Below are 13779 nucleotides of genomic sequence, written 5' to 3'. Positions count from 1 at the left end.
TTCTCAAACACGCAGATCTCGAATGCGATCTTGACCCTCGGAATCAACCCCATGTCCCAGAATCAGCGGAGTTCCAGGCATTTACGTGACACACAGAAGCGGAGCTTTTAACTGAAGGACACATATATCAATTGTTGTAACTTTTGGGGTGGGGTTTGGCCTTTCCTCCCCTCATACAGTCTGGGTTCATTACCAAAATGTTTTACTACCCAGGAAAAACAACCAAGTAGCAGCCTCCTTATTGAATTTACCTTTATTTATTCGTTTGGCAAATCTGAGTAAAAAACATAGTTTTGTTTATCTAAATAGGGAATACATACAGGGAGCCTTGCACAATAAAAACAGGAATATATATAATTATGTATATTTCTATATATATATATTTTACAGTCTTACAGTAGCATTATAAATACATACAATGTACAAGCTGTACAGTTCTGCGCAGTAACAATGAGGTCATTGCAGAAAACGTCCTAACATTGTGCACCCGGAGAGATGACTGTATAAAAGCAGAAAGTCTTAAGTCCAGCTAAGGGGCAGGTACTTCACGCTCCTGTCGAGACCGTAAAGACACCCGGGCAGCAACATCCTGTGGCACAGTCGCCAACAATGACGCTGTCATTGCGATCCTTGCCCCGTGGCACTGCCTGTTTAGCTTGTCAAAATAAGCCACTCAAAATAAACCAGTATTTTAACCTGGAATTCTCGCTCCTGCCGGCCATGGACAAGCACACTTCTTCACATACAACACTCTGTTAGAGGGGATTCTGGGATGCTATTTGATCTGGCCTAATTAACAGTAACAGACTGGCATAAATCTAAGAGGCAAACCCTAGACAGGGAACATAAAAGCTCTGGAATTCAAAGGCAAAACTGTAAAGAGGTGAATATTGTAAAAGGTGATGACCAGATGGGTAATGGTGTACAATGTACGATTTACCTCAGCTTATTTATGTGTCTCACTAATTAACATCAGTCATGGATAGTAGACTATACTGTACTCTCACATTTGTGCATAAGAGTACCACCATTGCCCTAAACATATTGTAGCACTGTGCTAGTATTAAAGGATATAATAGACTGCAGTTGCTAATTGTTGTCTTTGCGAAACAATGAAAAATGGGATGGATTTTAATTGAAAACATGACTGTCTTTAATGGAGAGGATAAGAGCTGATTGACATGCAGCCGTTACCTCCTGGAGACAGAAGCTTGTTTTGGGTTGGGTGGGGGGGGGTGGACTAAAAACAGAAATATCTCCCTCTCCCCTCTTCCTGTTCCTAAAACACGGTTTAGTGTAGAAGGAAAGTGTTTTCCTGGAGTGCTTAGAGTGAGAGAGGTGCTAGGCTGCGTGCGTGGAGATTCAGGGTGGACCCATCTGGAAGCCGAACGTGGTCAGAACAGAGGTTGTAGGGGTATGACGGCTGGGTGGGGTGGGAGCACAGGGGGGAACATGGCCGGCCGGGGTAGAGCGTGAAAGGTCATCGCCATTGGGTGGATACTGGCCGGGGCCATCACTGAGAGCTGAGGTTGCGGCATGAAAGCGGACGGTCCCGGGGTCGGGCATATCTCGGGCCCCAGGGGCAGCCGGGCAAGGGGGAAGACCTGGGAGAAGAGCGGTGTCTGAGGGGGCAGGAAGGCAGCATGGTGCTGCAGGATGGTGTGGCGGATGGTGATGGAGGCAGACGACATGGGAGGGGCCAGGTGCACCGGATGCAGTACGGGCTGAGACACAGGCACAGGAGGCCTGGACAGCACCGGTTTCAGCTTCCCGGGGAACGTGTGTCTGTGGACCGGCAGATGGAGAATGGGGTGCTTCTCTGTGTCTGAGAGGTGCTGAAAACCCTGCGGAGATGCCTGCAGGGAGGTGAGGCCCTCTCGGGTCAGCTTCCCCTCCTGACACCAGGGCCCTTGGGGGCCCCTCTCATGCGGGCACTGCAGACTGTGCTGGAAAGGTTTGCCGACCTTTACGTGGCTCTGTGGCTCCTTCCGTGGGGGTTCCTCCCCCGTCTGCTGAAAAAGGTGAACTTCAGCTGCAGGCCTGTCGCTGCCCTCAGCAGCGGGTATCGGTACCGCCGACTCGGCGCCGGTGTCCTTGATCTCACTTTCGGCATTCATCTCTACCGCTGGATCTACCATAAGAATGGTGTCCCTGCTACACTGTGCATTGAGGTTAGTAGCAGGAGAGGCCAACCAATTAACACACTCCAGCACCAGGTCACCCGAATCCCTCTCAGCCGAGTCCTGATTTCCGGAATTATCTAATGGTCTCTCGTCATTCACGTGGCGGATTAAAATGTCTTCCGGAGTTAGTGGACTTTTGCTTACATCTGTGACTATCTCAGGGATGCTGTTTTCTAGCCCTGCAGATTCAGGGTCTATATATATGAGAGGATCTTCTAAACACATACTTGATATGCATCGATCTGGACCACTCATCTCCACATTTGATACTGCATTTGGACTACATCTCCTCTGTCTTTTACTGCACCTACTCACCACTGAGTGAGCCATCTCCTGCCCCTCCTCATCCTCGTTCTCACTAGCACCCCCTACTGATGACGTGCTGTGTGAGCCCGGCTGCCTTTTGCCACTGTGCCTGTCTTCCTCACTCTCTGACTCACTTCTCCTCCTCTTCAGGAGGCAGCCCTGATGGAACTTGGGAGCACACCTCCCTAGCCTCACCCATCCCTCCCTCGCACTGCCGAGGTGGGATCTCCCCATGTTCAGTGCCCCACAGGCACAAGAGCATGGCTGTACGAGGCTCCCACATTCCTCTAACAGGACTCTTAGATCTTCATCTTTATTCCCCAGCTCCACTTCAGGCTTGATGTGGAGATCGTTGGATTGAGTATGAACACTCGCTCCGCAGTTGCTGTGATCCTCTGCCTCCTGACTCTTTGTCTCCATGGCGTCCTTCCTGGCCCCATCATCTTTCTCTGCATCTTCTAACTGCTCAGCTTGTTCTGAAACACTGCTTCCCAACTGGCTTTCGCACTCGTCCCAGCTCCCAGATCCCTTCAGCACATTTTCAGGTCTCTCCACAATACTCCTGCTTCTCCCTCTCTCCCGCTGTGTGTTCCGTTTCCTCCTTCTCCTCCTCTTGTGGCTTCTGCGGCCACACCTGTCTCTGCCTCGTGGTTTGTCCACACGACGCTTACCGTGCCTCCTCTCTCTGGAGTGTCTCCGGTTGCACTTATACTTATGTGGCCGCTTCTGGCCATCCACGGCACGTGCGTGCCGGCCACACACGTGATCCTCCTTTCTGCCTGCTGGATCAGTCAGATCCTGAGTAAAGGACCCATCAGAGCTCTCCTGACCTGAGCTGTCACCCAGGCTGGCTGAGGCCTCCTTGTTGTGCTTGTCGAGGTGGAGAGGCCTTTCCGGACCGGCAGAGGTCACATCAGCACCGGATTCCTTGTTGATCTGAGGCCCGGCCACTTCCTGGATTTTGCTCACTTGGCTCCTGCCACTTGATGCCTTGAAGTCAAAGTGTAGTGGGTTGCAGCTGTATGATAGTGACGGCTCTGTTCTCGTGAAGGTCAACATCTCTGATGGCCATGGGAGAACCGTGCTCCCATCTCTGCTCAGGACAGAGCAGAAGGGTTGGCTTGGTTTTGGAAGGGGAGTAGGGGTCTTTTCACCAAAGCTGACGACCTCCTTTTCGTGGCTATGTGAGTCCACTTCAGGGGAAGCAGCGGTGTCCTTTACTAAGGAGGGGAGTCCATCAAGAGGGACACTCCTGTCCATCTCCAGCACTTGTTCGGCCCCTTCTGCATGTTCCAGTTTATTGTCTGCTGTGTCACTCTTTAAGGATTCCACAGGGTCACCTGGAAAAGCATCACCACCATTTAAAAGAGGAGCCATGGACTGCTGAGAGACGTGGCAGGGGCTGCCCGTTTTCAAAGGGTTACCCAGTAAAACGCAAAGATCTAAGCCAGGAAGTGGGCTGTCGTTCTTCCTGGCGGGGTCCGAGGACCCCTGTCTCTGCTCGGTGCTGCTTTGATCTTCACCCCGTTTTGCACCGGCCTCTCGGGCCACATCCTCATCGCTGACTGTTTTCTCAGTCTCGAGAAGTCCAGTGGACAGGAGTTCAACAGGAGCTCTCCTGAGCTTCTGCCTGCAGCTCCGCCGTGTTGATCCCTCATCAGCGGCCTCGCAGAAGACTGCGGCCGATGATTCCAGTCTAATGGACGCCTTCTTTGGGAAGGAGAAGGAAAAAGCTATTTTCTGGCCGTAGGCCTGCTTCCTGCCCTTGTTGGGAGAGGGCCACTGGGCCTGCTTGGAGGCATCACTCTGCGCTCCTGGTTCCAATGTGGCAGGCAGCACACCCCCCACGCTTCCCCGGCAGCAATCATCCCTGAAGCTGCTCTCCACTGCTACTGTGGTGGACTTGAACATTGGACCACACCCCGGGGCACTGAAACACACAACAGGACAAGACACTGTCATTTAAGCTGTGCAGCCAGGGTGACACAACACACCTGACATGTGTAACCTCCTCCACACGCAGCATCAGTGCCAAATCCTGGTCCTGCAGAGCTACCACTTACCCTCAGTCCACCTTTGCTGGTAATCATCATATTAAAGTGACTATTTGGATAGTAAGTGTTTCTGGGGATTCAGCTGTCAGTCTGGTGTTAATTATTCTGCAGACTTCGGTTCCTGAGGGACACGAGTAAGTTGCTACTGGCACTCAGGGAAAAAATATAAAACCTCAGCCTGAGGTTAAATTATATCTTAATCGTGGGCTTCCTGGAACAGTGCTTAGATGAAAAATCACTAGGGCTCCATGCTGAGGCAGACAGCATGAGCCGGTTCTGACGGAGTATTACCATTGGACCTCTCGGCGCTGCTCGGCCAGTTGGTGCAGACGGCGAAGGGCTCTCTCCTGCTTCCTCTCATCCTTCCTGGACTTGGAGGCCACATTGCGGGCGAACTCCCTCTGCTTGAGGTCCTTCAGCCTCTAAATAAGACAGGTGTTTCCGGGTTAGTGATGGTGTCTGACTGCTATGTGACACTGTGTGCCCCTAAATAGAAATTAGAGTGACATTTATTAGAGAAAGCAAGTTTCTTGTATGTCAAACAACCTTTCATTATGACAAAACGTATACTAAATTATCAGACATTCAGAAATGCAGAGGTCCTGCCCCCACCCCCCACCAGAACTAAACAACATGTAAAAATATTTGGTAATGCTTGACATTAACTGCACCTTCATAATACATTAATTATGCATTCATAGAACATTAATAAGCAGGATGTAAGTATACCTTAACATCCTAATATACTTTAACAATTTAAATATACATAAATAATGAACATTATATGATAATATGATTGTGTTGTTTGTTACTATAATGTAATAATTGTTATTAATGTGTATTAAGGCTGTAAAGGTGTTTGAATGTTAAAGTATATTTACACACTTCTTATGATGATCTATGAAGGCATTATGAAGGTGTGTGTTTACTATGTTATCCTCCATCTAACCTATTTTCCCTGTAAATGAAATGAAGTCTCAGATAGGTTTGAATGCCTTCTTGAAATTGTCCTACTCATTTGATTTGTTTATAAATAAATCCGCTGATTAGAGTTTTCAGTCGGCTTCTGGGTCTGACGGCGTGTGGGTCTCGAGTATGAACGGGTTCTGCGATGGTGCCTCTTAGTCATTGACAAAAGAGGTGTCAACGAAAACAACGGCATATCTTACGGGAATCCGCCGCATTTCACGTGGCACATCGCCTCCTTTTTTGCCGACACTTGCGGAAAAACTCAGCACGGAAATGCATTTGCCAAAAATAGACCCCCGGCACGCTTCCCGTACTCAATCCCATGCTGTGTGTGAATTAAAAACGCCGATACTCTGTACACTACAAAGCCGATATGGAGTTCGGATTCTTGCTATGTAGCATGTAGTTGCTCTTTATTACTGTAAGCGTAAAGCTGTCTGAATCTCCTGTCAGATATGTGGACGAGGGCTCGCTACAGAGCGGGACGATATACGGGAAGCTGGAAGATCATCAGCTGAGAATCAGACCATGAAGATCCTTCGATTTATACAGGAGACGGTATAGCGGGGGGCTGGAGACTTCAGTGTTAGCTATTCCGCTCAGGCCATCTGATGTAACATATAGTTCAACGCTGCTGTAACCTCGCTTATTTGAAGTGGCTCCAGTGATTGCATTTATAGTGGCTGGGTTTCATAGTCGGGGAATTCGTGTGGCCATATCAGACATAACTCCTCTCAGAGTCAGTGCACAGGGGCAAATGATCTGATCTGTTCTGGATTGCTTCACACTTTGTTGCCTTGGCGCAGGCAGACCATGCACCCGCGTAATGTGCTACTCGCCGGCAGTCTGTTTCGGGGGAAAGAGTACGACTCGCATCGGTTTGCATTTGGTGCTTTCCCATGTCCAGCCTGGGATGGAGAGTCAGTCATCTTCCAGACCTCTGGCAGACATGCTTGGATTACTATACTGAGGCGCCCTGCAGTCTCTGCAGAGCGAATTGAGTCGAACCGCCGGTGATTCATGGATCATGACCAAACATCGAGCAAATCGGTGAAAGGGATTGGCGTTGTGCTACTGGCACAGCTGCGCCGGCGGCGTTAATTTAAAACCTGTAGCGTTAATTTAACTCGAGGCACTTTTATTTGAATCTCACGATGTTTAATTTGCCGGCGTCGATTCCCCTCATAGCCGCACATCCTCCCGCTGACAGTCGGCGGCCGGGCGCTCCATCACACTGACATTAATGTCGCCTGATGCGCTTTTCCGTTAAGCCGTCGTCAAGCGTTAAAAGTCCTCACATCTCTATCGGCCCCGGGGGAACTCGGGGGGATACACATGTATTTCCTATTACACTTGCGTCATGGATGGTCATCAGCTGACGGATGGAGGGGTAGACCACACTTTATAGCCATGTCCTTGTTTAATGCTTGCTATCTATATCGGGGTGGGGATAGCAGGCCATGGAAATCATCAGTGAAATAAATACAGCCTCTGCTATTGGCTGCTTGCATATGCAGATGGATTACCAGGCTCTGCAAGCTGACATCTGATTGGCTATTGGGGCGGACTTGTGTGGTGAAACCGATTTATCTCAATAATGCATCTGGGTCTGCCGGTGAGGTGCGGGGTCACACATGTAGTCAATAGTTCATTTGGCCCCACTATTGACATCTGGCGTGGATGGCGAAGATTGCGAGGGATCGATCCCCATTCAAGTTAAAACGATAAAGCCACCACAGATCGCAAACCTCTACACCAGGGCTGGAGGTTATTTTACCACAATTGCATCTTGCTTCTTTGATACAGTGTGATTTATTTATTGTTTTTCCATGCTTTATACTCCTTACAACAGTCTAAAAGATAGCTCCTTAATGAGGCAGCCTCACATCTTTGCTGGAGGGGAAAGAATGTAAACAAGGGAACTACAGGATAAAAGATGTCCGCCATGTGCAACATGGCGAACACATCAGGCTATCTAGGATTAAAAAAGACCACCGTGGCTGAAAAGAAGTTAATGCTAATGTTAGCAACGGTGTCTCTGTCATAAGTAATGGCTTTATGTAGATCAGATTATGATTTTAAAATATGATGCATTCACTGTAAGAAGCTGGCAAGAAAAGATAAAATCCTCTGTTCTTAGTCTTTTAGGTACCCTGCTCCTACACATTACGACCGGTGTGCTGTAATTTGAAACACTAGCCGGCTTGTGGGGAAGTCCTTTGAAGCTCTCCTCCAACAGAGCCCAGTATAATCTGGCTCTTCTCCACAGCCATGTTTGAAGCACACTGCTGGAGCTAACGAGGTGGTACGGAAGTCAGGAAGGTCTCACCCTATTACCGGCAGAGCGGACGAAGCCGGCCAGTGGAATGACTGACGCTACGGAGCGTGCTCGGCTGGGGTGGGGTCACGCGTGGGGCGCCAGCGCCGCTGAACACCCAACGGGTAAATAGATTGACCTCCGGACCCACAGGTGATTAACAATTACAATGTCTCAGAGTGCTCAGTCCTCATACTACATGATGTATATCCTCAGAAACCAAATAAATATTTCTCAGGCTGCTTCTGTCGTCGGATCCCCGGCTGTATATTTTGCAATGCTTACTGCACTAATTCATCACAGATGCATACAGTAAGGAATTACATACTGAACTCCAGCATCGATTCATTTAAATATGGAATTATTCATAGAACGTATGGGTCTATCCATCCATCTTCCATAACCACTTATCCAGCACGAGCGACGAGCCTGTAGCCTATCCCTGGCAGCACAAGGTATAAGGATGGAACACCTCAGACTGGATGATGGAGTATATATGGAGTATATATATTACCTGCTTTTGTGTGCGATAGTGTGAGCAGGTTGTCACACTCGAATTGTGTTCTACGTCCGGGCATTCAGAGCTGCTCCTCTGTGTCTCCAGTGCATTGATGTCAAAGAGGGACAAGCCTTACCTGCTTGTGTGCGTGGTCGTACGAGTTGATGTGGTTGTCGAACTCCTGGTGCTTGTAGTACTGCTTGTCACAGAGTTCGCAGTAGAAGTTGGCCTTCAGGTCATCCAGGGCTTTCGCCATGGCCTTCTCCTTCTCTGCGTAATCCTATAGGCAAGAAAAAAAAACACACTGTTATTAAAATCTAACAATCTGAACTGATCAGTGAGTCAGTTGCCTCCAGTGGTGCTACTAGAGGTTTTGGGCCCCATGACAGCATATTATATTGGACTCCCAACTCAGACCAATTCAGTTTTGTTCCAAATGTTTAAGGTCTCCTGTCACTGGTACACAATATCCTGTTTCAGATCAGTCTACCTATCTAATGACATCATTAATTTAATACACAAAGTACAGATTTAATGTACAAAAATAAGGATAACAGCCTATCTAGGATCCATGCATATGGAATGTTCAATGAATATGGAATGTCCATGTCTGTGGGATGTATAATAGGACACCCATACATTTCTAGGTATCAAGTATGCAACCAGAAAGATCCCTGTAGCAGTACTGGGTGGTGAGCAAAAGAAACTTCCACATGTCAGTGACATGAGGGAAATCATGGAAGAAGGGAAGGGAGTGGCGATAGCCTCCAAGCTGGGATGACATGGGCTTTCCAGATCCCAGCAGACATGTTGAAGAAAGCAGCTTAATGACTGGTTGTGTGAGTGTTTGTGTGTGTATGTTCACATTCACAGCGTACGTCCATAGAGTCAGCAGCAGTTTGGAAGCCAGTAATTCAACTTCAGCAACATAAATACTGCTACATTGTTAATGCTACTAGTAAGTACTGTTACTTTGTTAATGCTACTAGTAAATACTGCTACTTTGTTAATGCTACTAGTAAATACTGCTACTTTGTTAATGCTACTAGTAAATACTGCTACTTTGTTAATGCTACTAGTAAATACTGCTACTTTGTTAATGCTACTAGTAAATACTGCTACTTTGTTAATGCTACTAGTAAATACTGCTACTTTGTTGATCTGAGCTCTGATTTCTTTCTGCAGTATGTCAAGGAGGACCTGTGATGATGGCATTTGCCCCCCCCCCCCCCCCCCCGCCCCCCCCATCAGCCTCACTCACTGCTGTCCCCTCCCCCTTCTTCACCCGCATCCTTTGGTATTAAATATTGATTTATAGTCATTTACGGATGAAAGTACTTTAGCCACGAGAGCAGCGCGTTTCAGATCGAACGACATTAATGCTTAGGAGGTTTCAAAACTCACAATTTAGTAGAAACAGGCATTAGACCAGCGTTCCCAGAAGTTTCCCCAGCCAGACATGTACTGTTAAGAGAGAAACAGCCCTTTCTGTTCATAATTCTCCATGAAGTTCGGATACGCCATTCTAAAGACAGGTGCATAACTGCTGAATGCAGAATCAACCAATTAACATAAATATATGTGTTGCATACCTGATGTATAGTAATAAAAATACCAATAAAATGGTATATAAATACCAGAGTCACAAAATGTGTCGTAAATGATCAGCTAAGCGATCGACCGTTCATTTAAATATGGGATACTGAATAATTTACAGTAAGGTAAATGCCAGGGGTTTGCTTACGGCCTGAATTTGTACTCAGAAGTAGCACAGCAATTTCCAATTACACCTTTAACTAAATTCCAGTCCATTTATCCCTTGGCGTGACTCGCACATGTCCTCCTTTATGAGTATGTTCATACGCCGGGGAAATCTGGCCACTAGAAGAAGCACCGGACCGCCTGCCCATCAAGGCGTCCTCGAACATGCCTGGAGTTATTCACGTCACACTTCAAAGCAATAATGGGGTCCGTTACGACGAGGGCTGATTATTCGGGGGAATCGTGCTGACGAACAAACGAAGGTGATTGGCACATATAAGGACGCACTTTATCGGCAACCCAGACTACACCGACAAGGCTGGGTGGAGGCGCCGCGCAGCCAGTATTGCATTGTCTAATGAGTGGTTCTTACTTTGAGAGACAAGGAGAGCATAAGTGACATCTTAAAGGATCTTCCGGGCGTTCCCTTGCCTGCTCATTATGAGAAACACCCAAGTGAGAACTCTAAAGTGAATCATAGATCTCAATTGGCAATCAGCAGAACAATCGGGGGCTGGTCTGTTCCTGCCCTCTTTGACGGGGCGAGAGTAGTGCTGGATAAGGATTGCACTTCTGTCGGAAAGTGGAAGATGCAATTAAGGTGAGCGGGAAGAAGGACCGGTGGGTGATGTTTATGCCGCAGAGAATCCTAGCCGCTACAGAGACACTTACAGTGTTCAAGGGTCATTCTAGCCTCCAGCACGCTAATTTAAGACGAGGTGCTTCATGGATTTCTTTTCATCTGGAAAGGAGTTCTTTTGTTTTTGGAAAAAGCACTCATTGATAATGCTTTTGCCACTCAGACTTGGCCATATGCCTGTATGATGCAGCCAGATACTCTTGGCCTGAATGCTGGGAGATGAAAAATTTAATGGGTTTCAATCACAAAGGAAGTAACACATTTGTCGATATTCCACGATCCGTGCCAGCGTTTTTATGCGCTCATATCGTAGCTATGAATCGCTCCGTTGCTTTTTCCCGACGCGCGAGTCATTTTCAGAGCACTTTGAGTGGCCACACGACAACCCGAAAGCATCACTTTGTGAGTGATGGTGGTTCTTTACTCATCGCCGGATTGTATTGGGCACTGGAGTAGCTGTCTGAAGTGGCTAATTATTCAAATTATTCAGACCCTTTAGAGGAGAGCGCAGGAAACAGCAGCATTTCCCGCTGCTCTGAGACGGACATGATAACATAGCATGCTAACACCTCTCTAATGGCGACTTGACTCTCCTACAAAAGCTGAAAGCGGGTCTCTTGCTCTCGGGGTTAATTGCCTGTCCTGTATTAGCACATACACTGGCTGTTGTTCCAAAAATGCTAACAAACAGAAGGCAAGTCCCCCCTACACAATTCCGGCCGGAAAGCTCACTGAGGATAGGTGTTAAATTCTTCCTGCTGACATGTTTTGTGGTTCGAATGGAACCCTTTTCCAGAAGCATCTCCCGTTCCACATATCAGGGTCATCAACTGCAGTCCTATGGGGACAAAACTGTATCTACATTCTTAATTGTTTCATACATAACAATGTAGAGGGAGTGAATCACCTGCTGTTCCAGGTGTAAATCAGGTGCTAATTGAAAGTTATTCTGCTCCCAGCAGGACCATTGACAGACTGTGGCTGCCCACACTGACTGTATATGCATTTTACCCACCTGCTGTTGCTTCAGCCCACTATAAGGACATACCATACTGACAGAAAAATGTACGTCCACCCAGCCTTCTATTTTGGATGTCAACATCCAGGACGTGTTCATGGGAGGAAAACATGAAGCCTTTTTATTTCATAAACTGAGGACTCAGGAATGGTCAGCAGGAGACTGAGACCGCTGACCTACAGACAATGTAATGACACAGACAGAATCAGTCAGAGGAGAGAACCGTACAAACGCACTGTACTTCCTACTTTGTTCATCGTTGGCATGCCAGCTTACCCTGGACTCCAAAAGGTTTTCTGTATCCAGTCAAACTTCAGTTTTGTTATCTCTTCTGACTTCTAGCAGAGGTGGAAAGTTCAAGTCCAGAAAGTAAAAATCGAGACCAAGATTTTGTTTCAACCAAGCAGCTGAGTATAATGAGTCACAGTCACAGTCCTCAACGGGTTGGATGAAACATAATATTGGTCTCGATTTTTACCTTCCGGACCTGAACTATCCACCTCTGCTAGTTATTATATTTACATACGATTTTACCATAAACTGTGGTAAGTCTGGAAGTGCCACAATTGATTGATTATGTGCTATTAACATTTAGCCAACCATGTTTGGAAAGGCACTATCTAAAATGAAATAGAATAATGATTGGTCAACCATGGCCAACTCCCTCCTTTTCAAACCTCTTGCACACCAGAATTAAGCAACCTGGGCAAGAATAAACAGCATGTCTTAATGTATGACCCATGGGAATTAAACTGCCCACATTAAAGATGGATGTAAATCATGCAGCTGTCTGGCTAGATATTGACTTAAGCTAATTTGATAGCTAGTAATTATGAAGTAAACAGATGATTCATTTGGTATTGATTTTCTAAAATATCCATTTATACTTATATGTAAATATCTAATGCCTTTAACAAAGGCATTATTCTGTATTACTAATGAATGCAGTCATCATGCTTCCCACACTTGTATTTCGCTTTCCTTCTTTTTTTTTTTTAAAGAAAACTGTGTTATTTGAAAAGAAAAATATGTTCCAAAGCTTTCAGAGTAAACAAATGAAAACAGATTGCGTTGACATATAAAGAGTCCGATTGTCGGGTTTTAATCGCCGAGTGGACAAAAGGTCGCAAATGTTTCTCAGGCTGGGAGCTGGCATGGATCTCCAATAAATGATCTGTTCTACATCAGGACAGTGCATGTCTTTCTGAATGGCTGAACGTGGAGTCAGTCGTAGTTCGCTATGAATACGAATGTCTCCATAGCAGCCTAAGCCAGTCATCCTATACACAAGCATCCAATCCATCCGGGTACTATATTGACCAAATACCACGTCCATTGCAGTGTGGCCTCCAGCAAATAGTCAGGATGGGAGCCAAGGCAGCCTAAGCTCAGTGTATAAATTGGCTACCATGCCATTTCATCAGCGTAATGGCTCCATATTGCCTTCTGCCAGAGTGGCCAATCAGCAATTTCCATAGATGCACCCGTAGTCATAATTAATCCTGGTCTGCACATATTCAAGACCCTGCATCAAAGACTTCCTCTGCGTAGCTTTCTTATTAAAACAAATTTATGAAGCAGAAAGAATGTGATTTCTCGGGACAGAGCGTTAGATACTTGGTGACAGTATTTGTACCTTATTTTTAGGGACGCTGCCTCCTGATTTAAATTCATCTGTACAGGTATCGAACCTGTTTCCCTCAGCCACACATGCTCATCTCTCTGCCCGCAGAGCCTAGATAGATCTCTCAGGGTACATGTCAAGGGGTTGCATTTACGTTACTGTGACATCAAGATGAACGTATCAATCGCTCACATGCCTGAGAAGCCATACTTCCTGGGTTCATGACCGTGGCCACAAGGGGAATATTCATTGAGTCGATTTAATCTGCCCTGTGAAGCCAGGAAGTCTTTTGCTGGGGACAAATTCACACTGAATTCATTCGTTTCAGTTCAGTCCCCATCTTTATATAATGTACATCCTTTAATTTCCTCTTACTTTCCCAAAACCCCAAAGGTGTGAGGCTTAAGA

General features: G+C 46.7%; 1 protein-coding gene across 2 annotated transcripts in view; it reads right to left on the bottom strand.

The window, feature by feature from the left end:
• Positions 1-293: 293 nt before the first annotated feature.
• Positions 294-13779, bottom strand: part of znf804a (zinc finger protein 804A) — a 36188-nt gene continuing 22702 nt past the window's right edge. For both annotated transcript variants that reach the window (XM_048979645.1, XM_048979646.1), the window contains exons 2-4: positions 8465-8608; positions 4835-4965; positions 294-4419 (exon numbers count right to left, since the gene is read on the bottom strand). In XM_048979645.1, coding sequence (XP_048835602.1) covers positions 1395-4419; positions 4835-4965; positions 8465-8608 — 3300 coding nt within the window. In that variant the 3' untranslated portion in view covers positions 294-1394. The remainder of the gene's footprint in view (positions 4420-4834; positions 4966-8464; positions 8609-13779) is intronic.

This window comes from Brienomyrus brachyistius, chromosome 16, assembly GCF_023856365.1.
Source record: "Brienomyrus brachyistius isolate T26 chromosome 16, BBRACH_0.4, whole genome shotgun sequence".
Classification (NCBI taxonomy): domain Eukaryota; kingdom Metazoa; phylum Chordata; class Actinopteri; order Osteoglossiformes; family Mormyridae; genus Brienomyrus; species Brienomyrus brachyistius.
Note: the sequence above shows the minus strand (reverse complement) of the source record. Positions and strands in the feature narration are given on the sequence as shown.